Source organism: Panthera uncia, chromosome A2 (genome assembly GCF_023721935.1).
Source record: "Panthera uncia isolate 11264 chromosome A2, Puncia_PCG_1.0, whole genome shotgun sequence".
Lineage (NCBI taxonomy): Eukaryota > Metazoa > Chordata > Mammalia > Carnivora > Felidae > Panthera > Panthera uncia.
Window position 1 is genome coordinate 56,916,712 of NC_064816.1, and position 23,738 is coordinate 56,940,449.

The following is a 23,738-nucleotide window of genomic DNA, read 5'->3' on the forward strand; positions in this document are numbered from 1 at the left end:
ACTGTTGTCTTCTAGTAGTTCTTGTTCTTACATTTAGGTCTTTGATCCATTTTGAGTTACTTTTTGTGTCTGGTGGGAAGTACGGGTCCAAATTCATTCTTTCCTATGTAGATATCCAGTTGTCCCAGAACCATTTGTTTTTGAAAAGATTATTCTTTCCTCCATGGAATGGCCTGGGAACAATGTATTTGCGGACATAAATTATATACATATATATATATATATATATATATATATAGTGTTTCCTATTCTTTAAAAATTTTTTTTAACGTTTATTCATTTTTGAGAGACAGAAAGAGACAAAGTGTGAGTGGGGGAGGGGCAGAGAGACAGAGGCACAGAATCTGATGCAGGCTCCAGGCTCTGAGCTGTCAGCACAGAGCCAGACGTGGGGCTAGAACTCAGGCACCATGAGATCATGACCTGAATTGAAGTCGGACGCTTTACCAACTGAGCCACTCAGGCACCCCTGTCCTATTCTTTTCAATATTATTTATGTACCTTATTTTTAAAATATTTTTGGGGTGCCCGAGTGGCTCAGTCGGTGAAGTATCCAACTTTGGCTCAGGTCATGACCTCCGGGTCCGTGAGCTCAGCATCAGGCTCTGTGCTGACAGCTCAGAGCCTGGAGCCTGCTTGGAATTCTGTGTCTCCCTCTCTCTCTGCCCCTACCTGGCTCACACACACTCTCTCTCTAATATAAATAGACATTAAAAAAAAATAAAGTACTTTTAATAATAAGGCACTCATCAATAAACATTTAACTGAGAATTTTCGCTGTTAGCCTCTGGACATACAGCTTGAATGTGACTGACACAGTTCCTGCCCTAAAGGAGTCTACATTCTACAGGCGGATATAGACCATGAATTAGCCACAAAAAGGGCAAATAAAAAAAAACTGCACTTGAGAGCTATAAGGGGACACAAATCAGAGAGGAGGCGGAAAATAAGCTGGGTGAGGGTGTACGTGATCAGAAGGCCACTCTTCCTAGAGGAATCAGAGACCAGCTGTGCAGTCTCTGTGGGTGGAACTGGCTTGGCCTGTTGGAGGAACTGTGATAAGGATGGGGGGGGGCAATGGGATTGTAGAGTGAGGGGTACAGTGGTGACAAATGCAGGGGAGACCAGCTACGCATAAGAGCAATGGGGTGCACCAAATGAGTACACAGCTATGCCCTATGGAGTACTAGACTGGGTGGAGGGCATGGCGGATGCAGCGTTATTTTGCTAGGAAGCTAGTCGTGAAGTAGGGGTTTGGGTCAGGAGAGCAGACTGAATCCGGGTTGAGGGGTGGGGTGGGGGAGTTCAGGCAACAATGGAGTAAGGGCTGCGGAGGTGTAAGGCTTTAGGGAGTTTAGTAGGAAATGCAGAGTGTAGGCGGGGGTCCCGTCCAGGGGGAAAGGATCTGCGGGCACTGCTCACAACGTCTGTGTGCCAGGAGCCAGAGCCAGCGGGGCGGTTTCCAGTCCAGTGAGCCCAGCCTGGTGCCGGAACCCTGACTCTCCCAGTACCTGGCTGTGATCTCGGGCAAGGGACTCGAACCGTCAGTGCCTCAGCTTCCTCACCCTTGTGAGTGTGAAGATAGTTGGCTGCTATTACTAATCCACTACCCAGTGGAAAGCCAGTACTGTTAAGTCAGGGGCAAGCGTCGTTCCCCACGGAGGGAGACGGACCGCAGCTCGCGAGGTCGGGGCCGGCCAAAGCCCCCGAGGCTCGGCGGCCAGCAGGCCCCGCGGGCCCCGCGCTGACCACCCAGAGACCCGCAGGCCTCGCGCAGCGCCCCGCGGCTCACGCGCACGCGCAGCTCCAGGCCGGACTCCGGCCGTGCTCCGCGCCGGGCTTTGGCGCCGATCCGCCGCGGCGGCCGCACGGCGTCGCGCACGGCTGGGCGGGGCGGACCGCGCTTCCTCCGAGGCGGCGGCTGCGACGCCGCGGCTGGGCCCAAGATGGACCTCCCGAAGCTGCTCGCCGCCCCGACCGTGCGCGGAGCCCAACATGGCGGCGGCGCCGGCGGTCCCGGCCGGCTCCGCCGAGGCCCGGGGCCGCCGCCCAGCCCTGGCCCCGCGCGCCGCCGTCTGCTGCTGCTGCGGGGCCCTGAAGATGGCGGGCCGGGGCCGCTGTGCGGGGAGGCCCGGGCGGCGTCGGAGGGCCCGGGGCCGAGTCCCCCGCCCCCCGAGGATGGCAGCGACTCCTTCGTGGTGCTGCTGGAAGTGGCGCGCGGCGCCGCGGCCGAGGCGCCCGGGCGGCGGGAGGTCGGGCCCAGCGCGGGCGCGAGCCCGGCCGGCCGTCCCCAGCAGGGCCCCAGCGGCGCGGCCGCCGCCCCCGGGCCCGGAGCGGGCCTCGCGGGCACCGTCACCATCAACAGCCAGGACCTGCTGGTGCGTTTCGATCACGGCGTCTTCACGCTGGCTGCCGCGCCTCCGCCGTCCGACCAGCCGCCCCGGGGCCCGCCCGCGCCTCCGGGGGAGGAGGCCGCGAGCCCGGCGGAGGGCCGCCGCGGTCCCCTGGGCCCCGGCTCCGGCGCCCCCGGCTACCGCTGCCCGGAGCCGCAGTGCGCGCTCTCCTTCGCCAAGAAGCACCAGCTCAAGGTGCACCTGCTCACGCACGGCAGCAGCCAGGGCCGGCGGCCCTTCAAGTGCCCCCTGGACGGCTGCGGCTGGGCCTTTACCACCTCTTACAAGCTCAAGCGGCACCTGCAGTCGCACGACAAGCTGCGGCCCTTCGGCTGCCCTGTGGGCGGCTGCGGCAAGAAGTTCACCACAGTGTACAATCTCAAGGCGCACATGAAGGGCCACGAGCAGGAGAACTTGTTCAAGTGCGAGGTGTGCTCCGAACGCTTCCCCACGCACGCCAAACTCAGCTCCCACCAGCGCAGCCACTTCGAGCCCGAGCGGCCCTACAAGTGTGACTTTCCCGGTAACCGCGCGCCACGGGCCTGCGGGCGGGCTTCGGGGGGCTCCCGGGGCCCCAGGGCCAAATTCAGTCGCTCACAGTGGGTGCGGCGTCGCCCTGCCTTCTGCTGCTCACTTGGGCAGGATTTAAATTCCGTGGGCCTAGAGTGAGGGGCGGGAACGGAGCACTCTGGTGTCTGTGTTCCAGTTCTTTCCAGGTGATTCGCTTAGATATCTCAACCCTGCATTGCTGCGGGGATTTCAACAGCAAGGTAGTAACAAATCATTACAGCCTTCCTTCCCCGCGGTGGAGGCAACAGGTCTCTCTCTTAAAGTGCTTCAGGTTAATGAAAGTGATAAAGCATCTTCGCAGAGATTTGTCTTATGAGTCAGGTGTTTGTGTTCTTCGGGCTTTCATCGGTTAGAAATGGTCAGTTATCAGATATTTCTGCTGGCACGCACCAGTGTGGGAGGAACACAGATGAATCTGGCCAGATGCCACATCCTAAGGCCCTGAGGCCTGAGGGGATGGTCACAGGTGTGGTGCATTGTGCTTTTGGTGGCTTTTCTGCTTTTATTTCCTTTGGACTTCAGTTTGGGGAAGTCCTAAAAATTATCCTCGTTTCACAGATGAAGAGTCCGAGGCCCAGCAGTGTAGGTAAAATCCAGTGGAGGGTTTTCTCCTCTTTCGTTGTCTGCAGTGAGAGGGAATGCAGGCTCCACAAGAGTAAACTCCACCAGGATTGGCAGCTTCAGGTGCTCTAAGGGGAAGAATGTGCCTCCCCAGGAGGAAGAGAAAATTCCAGCCTGGGAAGGAATTGACTTGGGGGGGAAGTGACACTGCCAAGCCAAGGCAGGGAATATGGGCTGTGGTGGTGGTGTGGGGTGGGGAATGAAGTTGGAAGGGTGTGGGAGGGCCCGTAGAGCGTGAGGGGCCTTCCACTTCCTGTTCATCAAAACAAAAACTCAACTATATGCCTAGCACACACCCAGCGTGTTACTGATGTATTACATACGTGCAGCGGTCTCCTAGTAATGTGCATGTTGTAAAAAATACACTCATATATAGAGATTTTTAAAGGGTGAAATGAAAAACACATGTTAATAGATTCTTCTGTTTTCTTCCCACATGCTTGTAGACTGTCTTGTGCATCCTCTTTGTGGAGAATATGAGTTTAGAGTACCGTTTCAGAACCTTTCTCAGTTACATACCGTGAATCTGATGATGGCTTATAGTCTGCTCCCTAGTGAAATGCACCAAGCGTGTTGTTCCACGTATAATACCAGGAAGATCAGGGCTGTAGCTTGCTTTCGGGTATGAAGTCCCCCCGAAAGTTTTGAGTTGGATGATCAGTGGGGTGTTTTAAGACGGGTGGGGTCAGGAGAGGGACCAGTGAAGCCCCGTTAAATGTTCTAGGCCTGAGTTCCACGTAGGAAAGATTTCAGAGGGAGGATCATAGGCCTTAGTTGTTGATTGCAGGGTGGGTGAATCTTGCTAAGGGCTGAGAGATTTACCTGTTGGAGTGTATGAAAATACATCCAAGCCCAAAATAGGGAATGGGTGGGAGTGGGGAGGGAGGGCAGATTTATGCTAAAGAGGAGGAGGATTTTAGGGCGTTTAGGAAGATGAGCACTTCCCAATTAAGCATTGCTAGGGAAAGTAGGGTTCCTTGGGCTAGTGCTTTGATGCGGTGATGATGCACAGCGTGTATCTGCTTAGTGGTTTACAGGCACGATGGTAGCATGTTAAAGGCTCTGAGAAGAGCTGCAACAAAGATACCTGGGAAGCATCTTACAACCTGGTATTTTCTACTCCATTTGAGCACTGAACCTTTTTGTTAAAGGAGAGCTTTCGATGTGGAAAATCTGTGAATTGCTGAAGTAGGCTCCTTTCTGGTGGCTCCACTGGGGTTGGCGATAGAGGTGAAGGAAAAAGCTAGGGGAGTGAAGATGACCCTGGTAGCCTCCTTTGACAGCAGAGTACCCTGGGGAAACAGGCAAAAGGAAAAAAAAGAAACCTGGTGACAGGGGGATGCTGCTGGTTACAGAGGATGCATAGAGGACACAGAGAGTGTGTATAGGACAGTGCATCACCCCCAAGGGGTGAAAAAGTCTCAGACATAACAATGGTTTGTGGTCCTTCCAAGTGCAACCCCTGCCAGACAAAATCCTTGTTCCTTAGCATCTGATCTCTTTCATTGGGTTTTCTTTGGTCTCGCATAGGCAGCCCTGACATTTGAGTTCACAGAATGTAAGCAAGATCTGTGCTGTGGAACTGGGAGCACATTGCTGTGATTGGAGCTCCCTTGATTGGTGGCTTCATATTGAAGTCAGATGACAACAGGTGGCCTGCGTGTGCCTATCGGCTGCCTTTACAAAGCCAGATGTCAGCGGTTGTAACAATGGTTGTAACTTTCTGGAGGCGCTTCTGACTCATTTTCTTCCTTGTTTGCTTCACGGTGTCCTGGAGTGGTGGCTAGGTTAGCCGTGTTATGTGATTTTTGTCACACCAGTGAGCAGCGTTTGTGTTTTCTTTGTTCAGGCTGTGAGAAGACATTCATCACAGTGAGTGCTCTGTTTTCCCATAACCGAGCCCACTTCAGGGAACAAGAACTCTTTTCTTGCTCCTTTCCTGGATGCAGCAAACAATATGACAAAGCCTGTCGCCTGAAAATTCACCTGAGAAGTCATACAGGTAATGAGCTAGAGAATGCAACATCGTTTGCACCCACAGTTTGTCATTGTGGTAGCTTGCATTTATGGTGATGAGGTGTAATTTTTGTCTTTTCCAAGGCGAAAGACCTTTTATTTGCGACTCTGACAGTTGCGGCTGGACCTTCACCAGCATGTCTAAACTCCTACGGCACAAAAGGTACTCTTTACATTTCGGTTCAGTTACCAGTATGGGAAATGAATTTGTTGTTTGTCCGCAGCAGAAGCCTGTGGATGACATGTATCTGTTGAGGTTTTTTTTAAGTTACAAGAAAAGGAGCCCGTTGTAGATAATTTGGTAAATTCAGAGAGCTGTGAGAAGAAAACCACTCAGAATCTGATCACCTAGTGTCAGGTTTTTTATGCATACTTGTTTTTGAATGTAATTTGTGTACTTTATATACAAGCTAATATTTTTAAAAAAGTTAACACTGTGGAAGAACCTTTCCTTATGTCATTACAAACTTTCCGTGGTGATGACGACGACCCTGGAGGCTTCACCTGTGTGCAGGTACTGGTCGGCACTTCATGTAAACGAGATATCATTTAACCTTCACAGCAACTCTGGCCTTGATGTTCTTCTCGCTGTTTTGCATTGGGGCACAGAGAGGTTGAGTGGTTTGCACAGCTGGGGATTGAGGGGTTTACTGTAAAAACGTTACTCAGGAAAGGGTGGTGTTTATGCAAGGACTTGAGGATTGCAGTTGATTTTCTGTGCACGCTTCTCTTTGCCCTCCGTAGCTTGGAAACCTTGTTTGTTACCAGAATCTCTAACCGTCAGAAGTAGCTTCGTCAATACATTTGGGACCCAGCTGTTCCGATGGAAGCAGCACTAATTGTTGTGTCTGACTCTCAAGTCAGCCTTGTCATTAAAGTAGAATTTCTAATTACAGGGTAGCTAAATTGCAAACCTGCCCATAAGGGCTAGAGAGAATTCAGATTTTCTGAAATGTACTGATCATTTTCTTTAAATGCTGAGAGTTTGTAATTTGCGGGATTTTAAACAAAGAATCCCCTCTTGAGGCCTGGTGTCTCCGGGTGGTGTGCGTAATCACCGTTCCTGTTTCTTTGCTCTCCCAGGAAACACGATGACGATCGGAGGTTTACCTGTCCCGTGGAAGGCTGTGGGAAGTCCTTCACGAGAGCAGAGCACCTGAAAGGCCATAGCATCACCCACCTGGGCACAAAGCCGTTCGAGTGTCCTGTGGAAGGTAGATTTTTAACACATTCCTTTGAGCTCTAAACTAGCACACGTCCACGTTGTTGTAAGTTTAAGTTGTTCCAAGGTAAGTTTTATTTACATAACGACAAGCTGAGCACAAGTTGCAGCATTGGGTTTAATTGGCTGGTTTTTAGTTCGTTGTCTTACCTTGGGAGCAGTGTAGTGAACAGACTTCAGAATCAGACCGGGGTTGATTCCTGGCTCTGAAGTGCACTCACGAGATCCGTGGCTCTAGTTATTACCTGTTTAATTTGGCGGTTGTGAGGATCAGGGGAAAGAATGTGTGAAAATGCCTGTTTTGGCATCTGGTACCTGTCACGGACTCAGTAAATGGTAGCCACATGGATGGCAGTAGTCAGGCTGGCTTTTTAAAAAAACGTACTGGGAATTTTTTTTCTCTGAAACACCGAAGGCATGATTCGTTGGCCAGAAGTCAGCTCTGTGGCTTGTCCGTGCTGGCCCTGCTGTAGGTGCCGCAGAGGCGCCGGGATGGCAGAGTGGGTCAGCGTGTGGTTGTGAATCTTGATTTTGGCCCTCACCCGTTGGTTGGAGATCTCAGGCCGGCTTCTCTGGGCCTCAGTTTCCTTTATCTGGAAAGTGGATAATAAAGACCAGTGTGAAACTGAGACCAGTTGCTAGACTGTCAAGAAGATAATGTGTTGATTAAACATAGTTTAATCAAGACACGGTTCCTCCTGTTGTCAGAGCTCCAGTTGGGGCGCTCCAGGTAGGCCAATAATGTGCAGGGTGCTGTGGGGACAGAGGTCACCCGGACTGTTCCTGGAGCATGGGGGCATGGGAGTGGCCTCCCAGTCAGCCAAAGAATGAGGCAGAGCTAGCCCGGGGCAGCGGGGGTTGGGGGGGTGGGGGGGTGGAGTGCAGTGGAGGAGGCAGGGAGGCCATTTCGAGGCAGTCTCCCAGAGCAGCAGTCTGAGTGCTCGGGGCAGGGGAGTGGTGGGACCCTTGTTTGAGCTTAGGCTGGGTCCGGTTTCCTGGGGAGACGGCCAGCACCCGTACTGGAGCTTAGCGGTGGGAAGGGCGAGAAGGCACCAGCGAGCGAGCGAGTGAGAGAGAGAGAGAGAGAGAAGTTCATGCACCAGCAGTGCTGGGTGGTGGATATGGGCGTATCTCACTTGAGGTGGGCACACAGGCTGGTGGTTGAAGGAAGAGGACGGGCTGCATTTTAGGTGCCCACAGGCTTTCCACATTCCGATGGCAGGGATGCACTGCTTTCGGGGTTCGGTGAGGAGGTGGGCCGGGGGTGAGGCAGGCAGCACGTGGTGATGATTTAAGCCGCAGAAGTGGATGTGGCGCTCGAAGAGAGGTGTGCTCTGAAAAGAGGCGGTGTGGTGTGGCGCGATTGAAGGCCTGAGTGCCGGAGCCACGCATCCTGGACTCCAGCCTCGAGCCTGCCACGTAAGTGGCTCTGTAACCTCCGGCAAGCAGCGTGAGGGCACTGTGCCTCTTCTCATCTTTGAAGTGGTCATAAACCCACACAGGGTGCTTACGAGAGGGCTCTATAGGTAGCAGGTTGAATGGAGGCATATAGAAAAAACCACAGATGTCACCTACTGCCGTTGTTACCATTAAATGAAATTAAATGCTATTAAATGAAAAAGAAGGCCTAGCACAAAACCCTGGGGACCGCCACTCCTGCCGGTGGGAAAGTAGAAGGGGAGTCCTAGGAGGGTCCTAGGAAGGAATGGGGAAAGTGGGAGCATTGGTGGCACTGAAGCCAGTAGAGGAGGATGTGCGGGGAAGGAGAGGGGTTGGGCGCTGAGGTAGTGCGGCAGGGCGGTGAGGAACCAGGGGCTCCTCCGGTAGGGTCAGCGGGGTCCCGCAGGGGGAGGGTCGAGGTTCAGTGGAGTGACTCGGGCAGAGCCCCGCTCTAGTGCCCTGAGCGGTGAGCTCTGGTGAGGCGGGGGGGGGGGGGGGGGGTGGCTTGTGCCGACCCCTCTCCTGGAGGTGACTGAGGGAAAGAGGAAGGGGTGGTGGCTGGCTACAGAGGAGGGGTGGCTTCTGCCTTTCTGTATTTGTATCCTTGGGGGCTGTGGGCACGTCTGGGCGTTGAGCTGGTAGAGGCGGGTGCGGGTGGGGAGATCGAGTGGTGCTTGGTCAAAGAGCGTGCTTCTCGAGGGAGTGGAGGTAAAGGCTGGAGCCTTGGCAAAGGATCCTAGAACTCTTTTGGGTTGGCTGAGTTATCAACTTTTTTTTTTTTAAGGAAAAGTTGATGATTCTTAAGTCTGGGTGATTTTTCCTGCTTTGTTTGAACTGTTTCATAACAAAAAGTCAAAAAACAACCACCACCCATCTTTTTGTAGTAACTGGAGGAGATGGAGAGGGTAGGGCCACACAGCAGTGAGTGTGTTGAGGGAGGACAAGGTGGTGGAATGAGGACTGTGTGTGTGTGTGTGTGTGTGTGTGTGTGTGTGTGTGTTGGGGCGTGTCTAGTATGGTGTGTCACTATGTGCACCGAGTCGAGGTTGGAATGTGTGGTCCTTATGTAAGTGGTGAATTCAAGCTGAGGACATTCCCTTGGCGTTTGTCATTGACGGGCTGCCTCTGCCCCTCCTCGGGGCGGGGGGGGGGGTAACTTGCTATAAATGTGGGGTGCCGAGCATTGATGACTTTGATTTTGAAGAATGGGTACGCATCTCAACAGGTGATGTTGCAGTTACGAAAAGACAGCCATGGGGCGCCTTGGCTGGCTCAGTCGGTGGAGTGTGCGACTCTTTTGATCTTGGGGTTGTGAGTTTGAGTCCCACGTTGAGTGTAGAAATTACTTTAAAAAAATACAGTCTTAAATAAATGCAATCATCTTAAACAAAAAAGGTGATTATCAAACATTAAAAGAAAAAGACCGCCTTTAACACACATGGAAAAAATGGTCATATTCCTGGTCATCAAAGGATGTACAAATTAAAATGAAATGTATTTGGTTCCCTATTTAATTAGCAAATATTTTTAAAAGTCGAAACCACTGTGGCAAGAGTGTGACAGACATCCTTGTTGTGGTTGCCCCGTCCTTGGCAAAGCAGTTTAGTAAGAAGTGTTTTTGACACCTCTGCTCTGCGATCTTCCTCTGTAAGTCTGTGCTGAGGGGTCCCAGCTGGAAAAGGGGCTGAGGCGTCCCTCCTGGGTGCTGTGTGGAGCAAAGCACAGACGGTGCACCTGGGACTGGAGGCGTCTGTTCTCTCTTGTGTTTTCCAAATGTTCTCTTAGGAGCCTGTCCTGGAAACAGGCTTGAAGCTGCATTTGAAAATGAAATAAGTTCAAAACTCCTCTCAGAGGCAGCCAGAGCCTTTCGTCATCTGGCCGTATCCTATCCTCATAGCCTCTTTTCCTGAAATAGGCCTCCCACGGGTCCCAGACTCCAGCATTTCCACCTCGCCATTCCAAGACGGTGCCACAGTGCATTGATGCGCTTTCCATTTTCTTGGGCACTGCGCGAACACTCTGTAGCTTGGAACGTTTTCACGTTGTCTTTATAACCCTGTGCGGCGGGTTGTCATTCCCACCTGAAAGGAAAAGGAGACCTGGAAAGAAGAAATGAGGCGTGGCCAGTAGGGGCTGAACTAGAGTTGGGCTCCAGAGTCCAGGCCCTGCCCACCCTGCTGCCCTGTTGTGGCCTCCACACCTTAGAAGGCAGCTCCTTGGCCTGCACGCCCCTCCTGCTCTGCTGTGCAGCCCTGACTCCATGTCAGGACCCAGTCACCTCAGATGCTTCTTGCCTCTTGAGACCTTTTCTGTCGCCTCAGGAGGTGCGCTCTTTCTTCTGCTTCCAGAACACTTCATGGCACTCGCACTGGTTTTATTTTTCCCCTTTGTCAGGACAGCTGGTTGGTCATGTGCTTGTAGGTCACAAGCTTGTAGCTGCCAAGAACCCCGCTTGCCCTCTCTGTGTCCCTGTGGTGCAGAGCTCCAGCAGTGGGGGATCAGGGCAAGAGGAAAGTGGGGAGTTTTTGAATTTGTCTTGTTCACCTTCTGATGTGTGCACAGGTCTGTGGTCTTGTTGACTCCGGCTAAGCTGTCGAACAGCCAGCAAGGTGATGCCACCTGCAGGCTCCACTTGTACACCCGATTTAGGGTCATTTGCTGGGTCCCTTTGGGCATCAGTTTCTCAGTGGTAAAATGAGAGGAGTTGGCTTCGGTGATCTGTTGAGGTAGTTTCCAACTCTTAAATGTTCTAGGGTTATGGTTTTTATAGTGGTAGCTAAGTGTAGATGATTGGTATACATTTTTAGCAATTGAATTTTGAAGGGGTTGTTTAGCACTTAATTTGACTGACTTTTCCCAGCAGCACCGTGTAATGGGTGAAGAAACAGGCTCAGAGTTAAGTAGTCCAAGGTTATGTGTCTTCTATGCAGGGGAATTTTATATCTCCTTTTAAATCCAGTTTGCTTTCAAATTTAATTCCTTTGTATTGGGGAGGAAGAATTTTTTTCTGCCCTCTCCAAGTGGTTCTAGCTGGACTAAGTTAAATTGACAGGAGACAGATTAATAGGAAATAAAATTTAATTTCATATATATGGGAAACTCACACAGACGTGAGATTCCAGGTACAGGCAAAATGAGGTATATATGTTATCCTGAGCTAGAAAGAGGTGGGGGTTGGGATCTGGGATTTTCAAAGGGAAGAAAAGCAATTCACAAGAAGATGAAAAGAGTGAATGTTTGGGGAACAAATGTTTACTGGGTCCATGGATGACAATGGGACACAGAGAGGACTTTGATCAAATAGGCCTTGCTAGGCCTTCCCTGTCCACCATACCTCGTTAGTGTCATAACGTAGTTATCTATGGTGATAGCTTTTTTCTTGGAGCAGGTCCTCCATCTAAGTTGTTTTAGGCATTCGGGAGGAGGGGTGTCACAGTTTATTCTTGAGTCTTTTAGGCCTTGATTGTTTCCAGCTGGCATAATCTGCATGCCAAAGTGGTGGGCTTGGGGGCAGTTAGCTTTGGCCCCTACATTTGTGATACCCCCAAAGGATATTGTGTCTGTCCCTTGCCAGAGGTCAGAGCACAGACATGTACTGTCTTACGATTCTGATGGGAAGAAAGGAAACCACTAGTTCCTTGGGAATCCTTAGGTTTATTGCTTATTGTTCTTTTTGTTCCAGGGTGCTGTGCCAGGTTCTCTGCTCGTAGCAGCCTCTACATTCACTCCAAGAAACACCTGCAGGACGTGGGTGCTCCAAAAAGCCGTTGCCCGGTCTCCAGCTGTAATAGACTCTTCACCTCCAAGCACAGCATGAAGGCTCATGTGGTCCGACAGCACAGCCAGCGCCCAGGTCTGCTCGGTTTACTTCCCTCCCAGAGTGCTGCACAGATGTGTAAGCTCGATGTGTGTCAGAGAAGCAAACGCACGTCCTTCCTTCCTCTCCTCCTTTCAGAGGTGGTCAGAAGTCACTAAGGCGAACACAGTGAAGCCTTACCAGCCTGTGGACCACACTGCCAAGTCTGGTGGCATCTTTTGGGTTCTCCTGCCGCTTCTTGCCTCTGACCCTCTATTCCTTCCCTTGTGTCTGAAGTGCTTCTTTTGAGGAGTATTCAGTCCTCCACTATTTATTTACATATATGTGTGTGTGTGTGTGTGTGTAGCTAGGTAGCTGTCTGTCTCTCTACCTACCTATCAGTCTTCCACTTGGTTGGCTTTTCCTAATATGTGTCTCCTAAATCTGTCTCGCTCTGTGATCTCTGTCCTGAATTCTGAGTGTGCCTCTCCCCCATTTGTCTTTTTCACTCCTCTTTCTCTGTCCCATTGTGGTCTCTGGGTACTTCCCTTCTGTCTCCTCTCCCTCCCAGCACCGAGGTGAGGACAGTCCTCGAAGACCAGACAGAGTTGTGTTTCACATTGTGGTGGGGCTGGGAGGCGCAGGGGGTGGGGGTAGTTGGCTTGAGGGTCTGGGGAAGGGAAAGCAGAGAGGGAACCACAGTAGTAGCCTGGAGTGGGGATTCCGGGGATGTGAGGGCCTGGTTCTCTGGCTACATGGTGGCGTGGGACTGACAGGCTGCCTGTAGAGGCTGCGTGCACAGCCCTGTGGGCAGGATGTTGTGAGGTCTGGGCGACTGCACTGCCGCTGCCCCAGACCACTGGCACCAGCCTGCTCTCCCAACGGGGCCTATTTGGTGAAGTCCTGGCTGGCCTTCAGGTCATTTGAGTGTGCTGCTAACTGGGCCCCGCTCCCTGCCATCTGTGCAACAGGCAACACCAGCCTTGGGGCACAGCCGCTTCCTAGCTGTGTGATCCAGGGCAGGGCACAGGTCTGCAGTCCCCCGTTTCCTCATCTTTCAAGCACGGAAGAGAATTTGAGTAGTTCTCTGAGGGAAACGTCCTTCTTCTCCTTCTTTCCATCCTGTTGATATGCGGTCACTTCACTCCTGTGGCCCTAACAGCAGTTGCCATTTAGCTTTGTATTTGAAGAACCTGCCCTTCTAGCCTCTAGGTGTTCTGAGGCTCCTGTCAGGGACTGGCACCTCAACACACAGAGTCCAGTCAAGAGCCTTAGGCTGGTGTTGAGAGGCCTTCAGTGGTTGGGTTCCTCCCTCTGTCTACGAAACTTACCCCTCACCACTCCCAGTTCTGAGCAGGTGCTATGGGATGCTGTGCACCCAGGCCTCTGCTTTGCTCCTGTTCTTTCCACTTTCCTGGCTTGGCTCATTCAAGTCAGTGATGGCATTGTTTATTTCAGATGAGCTTCCTTAGTCTCTGTCTGGATATGAGAGCCTCTCAGCTGCTTCTGTAGTGCCTGTGTTTCCTGGGCTCTGAATTTATAATATGACATTGACCTGGGTGTCGTTATTCCCTGCCATAGTCAGGGGTGGATAACTAGGTAGTGTCCCAGTGCTAGCCCCGTGAGAAACGTGCTCGGGAACGTCCGTTGTTGTGGATATATACTGCTAGGGGCTCTGCCAGGCCCTGGGCTGACTGTGGGAGTTCCCCCCGTGGTGCTTCTGGGGCCAGAGCGTCCTCACGGCCCTGTCACTGATGAAGCTGAGGTGGAAAGGAGAAGGACTTGTCTAAGGTCAAAGAGAGTTGGTGGAGCGAGGTCATGATTGTAACCTTGGGCCAGAAGCTGTAGTAATTAATGTTTAATGATTTCTGAATATCTGGGCCTCGCAATAATAGGTGTCCAGTAAATACCTATGGAATTAATGTCATGCTAAATAGGAAATTTATGAGCAAATTGGTCTCTGTTTGCACTGCGATTTTTTTTTTTAAGTTTATTCATTTTGAAAGAGAGCGTGCACGTGTGTGCATGTGTGCATGGCAGGGGCGGAGAGAGAGGATCCCAAGCAGGCTCTGAGTTGTTAGAGGAGTCCAGCACGGGACTTGATCCCATGAACCGTGAGATCATGACCTGAGCCGAAACCAAGAGTCAGACGCGCAACGACTGAGCCACCCAGGCACCCCTTAATACTGTTTTTAAATTTTGAAGTAGTGTGACACCTAAAGAAGATATATTCAGAATTTGGTTATTAATTTATTTCTCTGTAGCGGATTTTCTTCATAGATTTGTGTTGGAACTCTAATAGGCTCTCGGAGCTGGTGTGCACAACTGGAAAGTAGGAGTTTGGGATTAGCTAACAGTTGGTGTAGGCGGAATAGAGCCAGAGAACTGAGAGAGCCTTTTCCCTCTGGCCAGGCACTGGCACGTTCTAGAAGCTTCAGGTAGAAGTTTCTTGGGAAGGAATAATTTCAAGGCCCTGTTTGGCTCCCAAATATTTTGTGCTCCCAATATTTTGTGTTTGCTTGGTGCTTGAAGAGTCCTAGGATTTGGGGTGATTGATTGGGTGTAGTGGTGTATAAATCCCTGCTTTGAGTGTTCCTCGAAATATTTTAAAAATATACTTAATGTTCATTATTCCTCCAAGGGAAGTGTGTTTAAAGTGTTTAATTGAATGACAAAGATTCAAATATTTAAAGAGTGATATGACCAACAACTGAGACTGAATGAACACTTAAGACTCAAGAGGGATTTATTAGATTTATTTTTGCTATAATCATTAAATGCTATTTAGGAGCCAGGCACCAGTGCCTGGTGCTGAAGGGACCGTGTGGGTCAGATAGACTCCCCACCTCCAGGTGATCATGGCCTAGGGGGAGGTAGGAGTGATAGAGGTTGGAAATACAGTGGTGGTGGGGAGGAGGGGAGCCCATCAGGAGAGGCCCCATGGAGGGAATGTAGCTCCTGGGTGCCCTGTGGCTGATGTCTAAGTTCTCTGCGGTCCCTAGAGCTGGGGCCTTGAGCCAGGGCCTTGATCCCAGAGCACTCCAGGCAGAACAGTTTTTATTCCCTCTGATCACCCTCCGATGACTCCAATTTGTTTTGGAGTGGTAGCTAGATTTTGATGAGACATGAGCTGACACAAGCTGATTCCAAAAATACCTCAGAGCCAGAGTTCAGCTTATGTTTGACTTCTGAAGATTTGTGTTCCGTGGACTTCTGAAGATTTGTGTTCCGTGGAAGGTTTTACAGTCCTCTTGAGGGCAGTTCATGTTGTGTAGCAGAAAGAGCATTGGGTTTGAAGCCAGAAAGATGTGAATTCAAGTCTTGCCACTTCCTGTCACCAGTTGATGTGACTTCGCAAAACATTATGTAGACTCTCAAGTTATTTCCGGTTGCAGAAATCCCTGTCGGTTTAAGGATTTGAGACAATGTATGTAAAAAGCCTGATAAGGTTATCAAGCAGTGCCTTTCTTTGGTGTGTGGCCACCTTCGATGCATCAGGCAGCAGGTGCAGGAAGTGTACGTGTTACCTTGATGGGTCGCTTGCTAGCATGACATCCAAAGCTCAGAAAGAACTTCATGATCTCCTAAAGGGCATATAACAACCAGAGTATTCGTTTCTCTTTCAGATCTCTTCCCTCAGCTTGGAGCTCCGAGTTCTCTTACACACAACAGTGAACTCGGCAGCCCAGGCCAAAGTGAGCTCAACAACATAGACCTGGCGGCCCTCTTCTCTGATGCACCTGGCGACGGTGGGAGTGCCGCGGGGGCCTCAGATGAGGTGCTGAACTCTGGAATCTTGACTATTGACGTTACTTCGGTGAGCTCCTCTCTTGGAGGGACCCTCCCTGCTAATAATAGTTCCTTGGGGTCCATGGACCCGCTGGTGTTGGTGGCCCACAGTGACATTCCTCCAAGCCTGGACGGCCCTCTCGTTCTTGGGACAGCAGCCACAGTTCTTCAGCAGAGCAGCTTCAGTATGGATGATGTACAGACTGTAAGTGCAGGAGCCTTAGGCTGTCTGGTAGCGGTGCCTGTGAAGAACTTGAGTCAGGACCCACAGGCTTTGACCTCAGGAGGTAATTTAGCAGACAACACCACCACATTGACCTCTCCGAGCCCCCCACCAGGAAGCACCAGTGGCCCGGAGCTGCTGGCGCCAATCAAAGTGGAACCGGACTCGCCTCTTGGCCCTGACACCGTCAGGCAGCAGGAACGGAGCCGAGGGGCGCCCCGGTCAGCGTTCTGCAGCCCTGCGGACAAGCACAGTCCTCAGAGAGACACGGGGCTCAGTGCGGGGACCGGCAGCTTCTATTTGGTATGAAGTGCTCTATTCAGTCACCACTGCGTAACTCGCTTCTCTTACACTCAGTCTTGAGGATGTTCTGGATTAATCGTTCATGTGCAGACATTTCTTACTGGTTTGCGAAAAGAGACGGAGCCCTGGACTACAAGTCTGGAAATCTGAATTCTGATCTTGAGTCTGGAACTGACTAGTTTTTATGACCTTGAGGAAATCACTTATCCTGTCTGAACCTTAAATTCTCATTTATTTCTCAAATGAGGGGGTTTGGCTAGATGATTTCTAAGGTCCTTTTGAGTTTTGTGATTCTGTGATGATGTTTCTTTTCTGGAAAAAAAAATGAGGTATTTCGTAAAGTTGAAATGTCTTGCCTTTGTGCTTTCTGTGGGATAAGAGGTCCTTAGACTTCCTAACGGCCAGAGGAAGAGGAATCATGACATCAGGTTTAATGGAAACTTTAAAACCATGCAAAAGAGAAAATTTTTTTTTAAATTAGAATTAACAAGAAAGAAAAGGAGTGGTTTGTGAGCTTCTGTTTCTGGAGGGTTATAAGAGGACCTCTCCAGTTGTGAGGCTCCACAGTTAATATACTTTTAATTATATTTATGTCAGTTAATACATTTAATATAATTTAATTTAAAATAATTTAATTAAAGATTCTTGGGAGAGTCTCTTTTTTTTCCTCAGTCTCAGATGGGAATGATCAAATAGGTTTCTTTGTGGCATGGGTTAAATTTGGTGGTGATACTTCTGTTGTTCAAAACGTTAAATCCTATTTTACCATAGTTTAAAAAAAAAAATTAAATCCTTTGAATTAGAATCCATTGTGAGGGATGTGGTAACCCATCTACCATGGAGCCTTTCAGTCTGAGAGAAGCACGGTCAGTCGTACCTTTTCTGACGGCTCTTGCTTGGCGGTGGCATGGCCATACTTGCCAGCCTTTGCCTAAGTGGCCACAGCAGTTGCTGAACCACCAGGTGACTGGGCCAGGAGGGGAGATGGCCAAGGCTCAGCGATCAGTGGGGAGGCCAGGCCTGTGTAGAGGGCCTTGGTGCCTTGGGAAATAGGAGATCCTTGGTACCACGGTATCTCCGGAGCTGTAACTGTGGGTTGAGGCAGGAGAAGCCGCCATGACCTTGATCCTGACTCCTTGTTCATTTTCTCACTAGCTGTGTGACGTTGGGCTGCCTCGATTCTCTGAGCACAGATGGTGTGTGGTGAATGGGTTACAGGTATGCCACGAGCTGATGAGGGCTGTTCTTTTTCTTCTTGTAGTGATAAGTATTAAACTCTTTTTCGTATCAGCACATTCACAAACTTATAGAAGCCAAGTCCCATTTGAATACTGTTTGGCCCCCTCAGTAAACTTCCTGAATTCGGTAATGTAGTTACTGTTTTGGTGTATATAACTTTTGAGTCAGGCCTCACCACCAGAGCGGCTTCTGTAGTGGGGATGTGAAATAGGACCTCCCTAGGTCTGCCGTACAAGTATCGTGTGGCATGTTCTGGAAAATGTTGAGAAGTGCTGCAGTTAATTAATCTTGAACCACCGAGGGAAGCTGGTTATTTGTTTCGGACAGCAGAGAAGTATGTAACTCCTTTTATAACAGTTTCTGTGTAAAATATTTTAATATGTTTTAGACTTTGGAGGAATAAACTTTGCTTCTCTGGATAATAAAATCATGTATATTGTTCCACCTCTCGTTCTGTTTAGTTGTCACCGTAATTGGATGTAGCATTTGATTCTCGGTGAACCTTTGCTGGAGATCCTCAGAGATTATCGGACTCTACTCTGTTCAGGAGGCAGACTTAGTACATTTCCATAGTTCCCTTACTACCCTTCTTTTGCCATTTGGAACAAGTGACTGACACACTTTTCTTTGGTCCCAGGAAAGTGGGGGCTCAGCAAGAACTGATTCCCGAGCCATTCAACTAGCCAAGAAAAAAAAGCAGAAAGGAGCTGGGAGCATCGCAGGTGAGGCTGTGTGTCCTGGGGGAGTGAGGGCTCTGAGTCACCCTGGGCCTTAATGAGAAGAAACACACGAATAGGCATTTCTGTGTTCTTTGTGTTACTTTTACGTTCAAAATGCCCTTTATGTGAACTCCAGAAGATACCGCAAAATTTCCAGCATCCGTCTGGAGACATCTTGCTGATCTGAAAAGGCTGTGCGAGAGTTAGCGGTTGCAGACGCCAGTGTCTGTTGCCTAGTAGGCCGCTAAGGTAAAGAACAGCCAGGCCAAGGGTCAGAAGAGCGGAGGTGGGAACCTGCTGCCAGATGGCAACTGGCCCCTGACCGTGGCATTGGGAACAGCCTGGGGACGGGGCTGCTGCTGTCCCAGGAGCAGGGTTTTGCGGAGCCAGCCCTTGGGTGGCATGTGGCATTGTGGATGCGTAGTTCAGCGTTCTGTTAAAATCTTGTAATTTTAAAATGTCAGCAACTTTGTCGAATTTTTAAAAAACACTTGAGTGGACCAGACAAGACCTGTTAATTTGTGGCCTCGTGCATCTGTCTGTTGTCTGTCTAGAGAATGGAATGGCGGGATGCCGTGCGTGAAGAAACTGGTAAATCCTTCTGTAAAGGAAACAGCGACGACTTCTAGTACCGTTTTTCGAGTGTTTCATGTGTCTCTTTGTCTAAAATTTATTTGAAGAATATCAAAGAGTATGTAGGGTTAGCAGTACAGTTTGTATCTTTCTTAATATCTTGGCTTCTTTAAAATCACTCCCTATTTTCTGTTAATCCGTTTTCTTAAAGCAGATAGTGCCCTACAGCGAATGTTGTTCGTGGCCCTGTTCCCTGTGACTGGGGAAGGGTTACCTCCACAGCGGTCACACAGTGTCCCCATGGCACTTGTAGAGATAATAGAAGAAAGTATGTGGTGGTAGAGGACGTCCATAGAGTGGAAGAATCTAGCACCTGCTAGGCAGAGTCAGTGAAGGGAAGCAGATGCCTCTGTTTAACCCGATCGGTAACCTCCACTTGAAGGACAAAGGGCACTGAACATTCAGGTGTATGGTACATGTTACATTGACTGCGTTGCTTTTGGGTGGCATCTGTGGAGGTACTTTTATTTTTAATTGTTTTTATCTGTAGAGGTGGTTTTACTTATTTTTAATTTTTTAAATAGTTCCACATTATCTTTTAAACAATGACACTTAAAAAGCAAACCCATATGATGTTATCACTTCTTTAAAAATTAACAGTATTTCCTTAATATTTAACAAGTGTTCAAATTTTCAGTTGTCTCAAACGTTGTAAATGATTTTTATAGCTATTTGCTTGAATCGCATTCCAAGTAAGCCTCATATTACTATTGGTTGATATGTTTCTTAATGTTCTTTGTCATCTGTAGGTTTCTCCCTCCATTTTTGTCCCGTGTGCTTGTGGGAGAATCTGGGTGGTTTGTCCCGCGGAGTTGGCCAGTCTAGATTTGGCTGGTTGTACCACTGTGCTGGAGATTAACCGGTTCCTCTGTCTTCTGTGGTTCCTATAAATCAGTGATCCCATCTAGAGGCTGGATCTAATTGAGCTTTGATCCAGTGGGTCAGTTGTTGGCGGGTGGCGTAACTCCCTTGCAAGTGATTAGGTGTTCTTCCTTCTGGAGGTCCCAGACCTCTGGTGGGCAGTCTGTCCTGTTTGCAGACAGTGCTGACTTCTCCCATTGTGTGACAAAGTATTGCCAACCAGGGGAGCTCACCTGGGCCTTCATATCCACACGTTGATCGTGTCTCGATTGCACAGATGGGTGCCTGTCCATGTGGCTGACAGTCTCCAGCCCCTCCGAAGGTTGAGCTGACTCTGCGACCCGAGACCTCCACCATAAATCACATCGGTAGACTGTCTGAAGTGCCTGAGGGCTCCCAGGTAGACACACTTACCAGGCTGGACCTTCCAGGGACCTTGCGATTTCTTTTCAGGATCGAGAGGCAAAGGCCAGACTTGTCCTTGGGCAAGGTTAATCTGCTCCTGCGCTCATACAAATATCCTGTTTCTCCTTAAGCCTCCCCTCATTCAGTGCTTAAGGGTGGACTTTGATACTGTGGTGTTCTAGTGGTGATTTTCTTTCTCCCTCATCCCTGTACTTCTCTAAGGGAAAGCGGTCTCTTCTCCCTCATTTATGTTTTGGTTACATTAGTGTGGACTCAGAAGTGTTTATTATCCTTTAGGTTATTGTGAGGAGTACTGGACAATAATCAGTATTATCAGTATTTATTTGCTGCTCAGATTGCTCCAGCTCTGGCTCCTGGCAGCTCTTTCAGTTGGATTCTTGTGCCCGCCCTCCCTTCCTTCCTTCCTTCCTTCCTTCCTTTCTTTTTCTTTCTTTCTTTCTTTCTTTCTTTCTTTCTTTCTTTCTTTCTTTCTCTTTCTTTCTCTTTTTTTCTCTTTCTTTCTTTCTTTCTTTGATCTTTATTTTTGAGAGAGCGAGACAGAGACAGTGTGATCTTTATTTATTTTTGAGGGGGGCAGAGAGAGGGAGGCACAGAATCCAAAGCAGGCTCCAGGCTCCAGGCTCCAAGCTGTCAGCACAGAGCCCAACCAGGGCTTGAATCCACGAACTGCGAGTTCATGACCTGAGCCGAAATCAGACGCTTAACCCACTGAGCCGCCCAGGTGCCCCAGGATTCTTGTGCTGTTTCAACATGCCCTGGTTTTTTTTTTTTTTCAGGGGCATTTCCCTAACTTATGGCACCGTCTTGTATTTTCCCTGCCCCAGCCCAGTTTTCAGCCACTTCTCCTTTTATTGGAAAATGGTTTCAGAAACCAAGGTCAGGGCACTCTTTGTGGTTGTTGCTCATTGCTACCTGGGTGTCATTGTGCCTAGGCCTTCCCAGCAGAAAGGGCCAGGGAATATCTTCATGTACGTTAACCTGTGCTGGCTGAGGTTTGGACTTGGAATATTTTACCTTTTAAACGGTAATAAGGTACATCTGTTCTATATTTTTTGACATGCCTAGTTAATATGTCAGCTCTTTTCAGTTAAATATATTCCTGAGTTCATGTCAGATGTTAGCCACTAAATAATTGTTTGGCACCAGATTTAGAGGGGGAAATGTGGGTTTGGGAGCTTTTTGGCTTTCAGGATTCAATGATTATTGTGTAATAAGTCTAAGAGATGTGGGGCGCCTGGGTGGCTCAGTCGGTTGGGCGTCCAACTTCGGCTTAGGTCATGATCTCATGGTCCGTGAGTTCGAGCCCTCTGTCAGGCTCTGTGCTGACAGCTCAGAGCTTGGAATCTGTGTCAGATTCTGTGTCTCCCTCTCTCTCTGCCCCTCCTCTGCTCGTGCTCTGTCTCTCTCTGTCTCTCAAAAATAAAGAAACAAAAAAATAATAAGTCTAAGAGAAGTTGCAGGGAAACAGGACTCAGTGGAGTTAAGCCATTTAAACACCGTTGGGGGTCATCGTTGTCAGTGTAGTTAAGTGCAGAGTGTGCGTATTGATTCTTAGAAAATGTGCAATCTGAATGATTGGAAAAATAAGGTATAGGGTCTGAAATTCAAGACTATTCATTGGGTTGCTATTGTGTACAGAAAGTAAAATTGCGCCATTTTCTGTATCTTTAGTATTGTGGTCCCCTGCCAAATATAAAAATATAAAAAGTAAAGAGAAACTTTCATTCTTGAAGCTGATAGCAAAACAAACTTTTTTTTTAATGCAACCGACATCAGGACTACTAATGGATGTGTGTTTTTCTGGTCTCTGAGGTTGGGGAAAGGAAAGAATGTATAGCACTTAACAGAAGAGGCAGTAAACAGCAAAACCGTGTCTGTGTGGCAGTAAAAATGTAAATGCACGTGACTGCCCTAACTTTTTTTTTGACCAGAGTCAAAAGGCGAAAATCTCTATCACGGGTTGTCTAGAGGTGGCACACCCTGGATGGGAATATTTAGGAAGCTTAAAATTAAGACCGGATAAAACCATCACAAAGCAGGGGTTAATCATAAATATCAGAAGCGTAGAATTCAAAGCAATTGGGGCAGAGAAGACTTTCCCTTTTGTTGGCTGCTGTTCACATGTGTAATCAACAGCAAGACTAAGATTTATAACATTTTTGTGAATATTTATATATGAGTATAATGGTTATATGAATAACCATTATGTGAATATTTATATGAAACTTATAATACCAAATAAGATAAAGTAAAAAGTGGTGGAAATCTAGAACTGGGTAAATGAAAACCTACCAATATTGGAAATGGGTAATTTAGCTCATTATTTGCAAATTAAGCACAAAACAATACAGATATGAAAGATATTTACAATGGGGTTAATAAAGTTGATTTCGTAGGTCCTACTCCATAACCATGGGATATTTATCAAAATTAAACTGAACAAATTAGGAAAGCCGTAAAGTCTTTCGGGGAAAGAACCTAATTTGGTAGTACATGTTTTTGACCATAGTGGGGTAGAATAGAAAGTAAAAATTACTTGGAAAACAAAGGAAAACTTAATAAACTCTTTGGTTTAAAGACATGTAAGTAACTGCTTATAACATAAACATGTAACGATGAGAAGTGTCCGATGTGGCTAGTTAGGAAATACAGTGGAGAAAATACCACATTCACAGTAGTGACAAAAATTCCAGAGCAACCAGGGGGAAATCTTGTGAGTGGGCAGGACATAAAGGAGGAGGAAGAGAAGAAGACAACAAAACTTGACTCAGAGAAAAGATGATGTTCTCAAATGTGGTGACTCCTTCCTTTTGATACACGTCCTTGGTGCCTGCCATGCAGGGACAGGTGAATAACATGGGCATCACTGCGTGCATTCTGATGTGGGAGTTGGGGGTGGGGGTGGAGTTGAAGGGAGTTTTGGATAAACAAAAACGGTAACTCAAACGGTAAATGTGAATAAAACAAGGAAAGGGGTCTGTGTTGGTTTGCAGTTTTCAAATAGGGTAGACAGAGGCCTCAACAGAGGAGGAGACCCTTGATGGAGGGGAGGAAGGGAAATAGCCGTGTGGGTAGATGTGGACAAAGGGACAGCCCCTGCCAGCCTGAGGCTGGAGGGTGCTCTCAGTGGAAAGGCCTCTGAGGAGGCTCACTTTTCGGAAGTGATCAGAGAGCAGGTGGGAGGCCAGGCTGCTTGGGGCTGTGCTGGAACTTTGTCTTTTGCTCACAGTCGGATGGGGAAACATGAAGACATAATTAGAAAAGTGACACCTTTTTAATTTATTTATTAAAAACCATTTTTTTAAATGTTTGTATTTGAGATAGAGACAGAGCGCAAACGGGGAGGGGCAGAGAGAGAGGGAGACACAGAATCTGAAGTAAGCTCCAGGCTCGGAGCTGTCAGCACAGAGCCCGATGCGGGGCTCGAACCCACAAACTGTAAAATCATGACCTGAGCTGAAGTCAGACGCTTAACCGATTGAGCCAC

The 23,738-nt window shown here is 48.9% G+C and overlaps 1 protein-coding gene across 2 annotated transcripts in view; it reads left to right on the forward strand.

Annotated features, from left to right (window-relative positions):
- Positions 1 to 1,931: 1,931 nt before the first annotated feature.
- ZXDC (ZXD family zinc finger C) overlaps positions 1,932 to 23,738 on the forward strand; it is a 37,737-nt gene continuing 15,930 nt past the window's right edge. The window contains exons 1-8 of one of the 2 annotated variants that reach the window (XM_049641136.1): positions 1,932 to 2,916; positions 5,434 to 5,586; positions 5,685 to 5,763; positions 6,684 to 6,814; positions 11,945 to 12,115; positions 15,685 to 16,373; positions 17,529 to 17,591; positions 18,250 to 18,334. In XM_049641136.1, coding sequence (XP_049497093.1) covers positions 1,947 to 2,916; positions 5,434 to 5,586; positions 5,685 to 5,763; positions 6,684 to 6,814; positions 11,945 to 12,115; positions 15,685 to 16,373; positions 17,529 to 17,591; positions 18,250 to 18,334 — 2,341 coding nt within the window. In that variant the 5' untranslated portion in view covers positions 1,932 to 1,946. The remainder of the gene's footprint in view (positions 2,917 to 5,433; positions 5,587 to 5,684; positions 5,764 to 6,683; positions 6,815 to 11,944; positions 12,116 to 15,684; positions 16,374 to 17,528; positions 17,592 to 18,249; positions 18,335 to 23,738) is intronic. The other variant, XM_049641137.1, reaches the window with a different exon arrangement.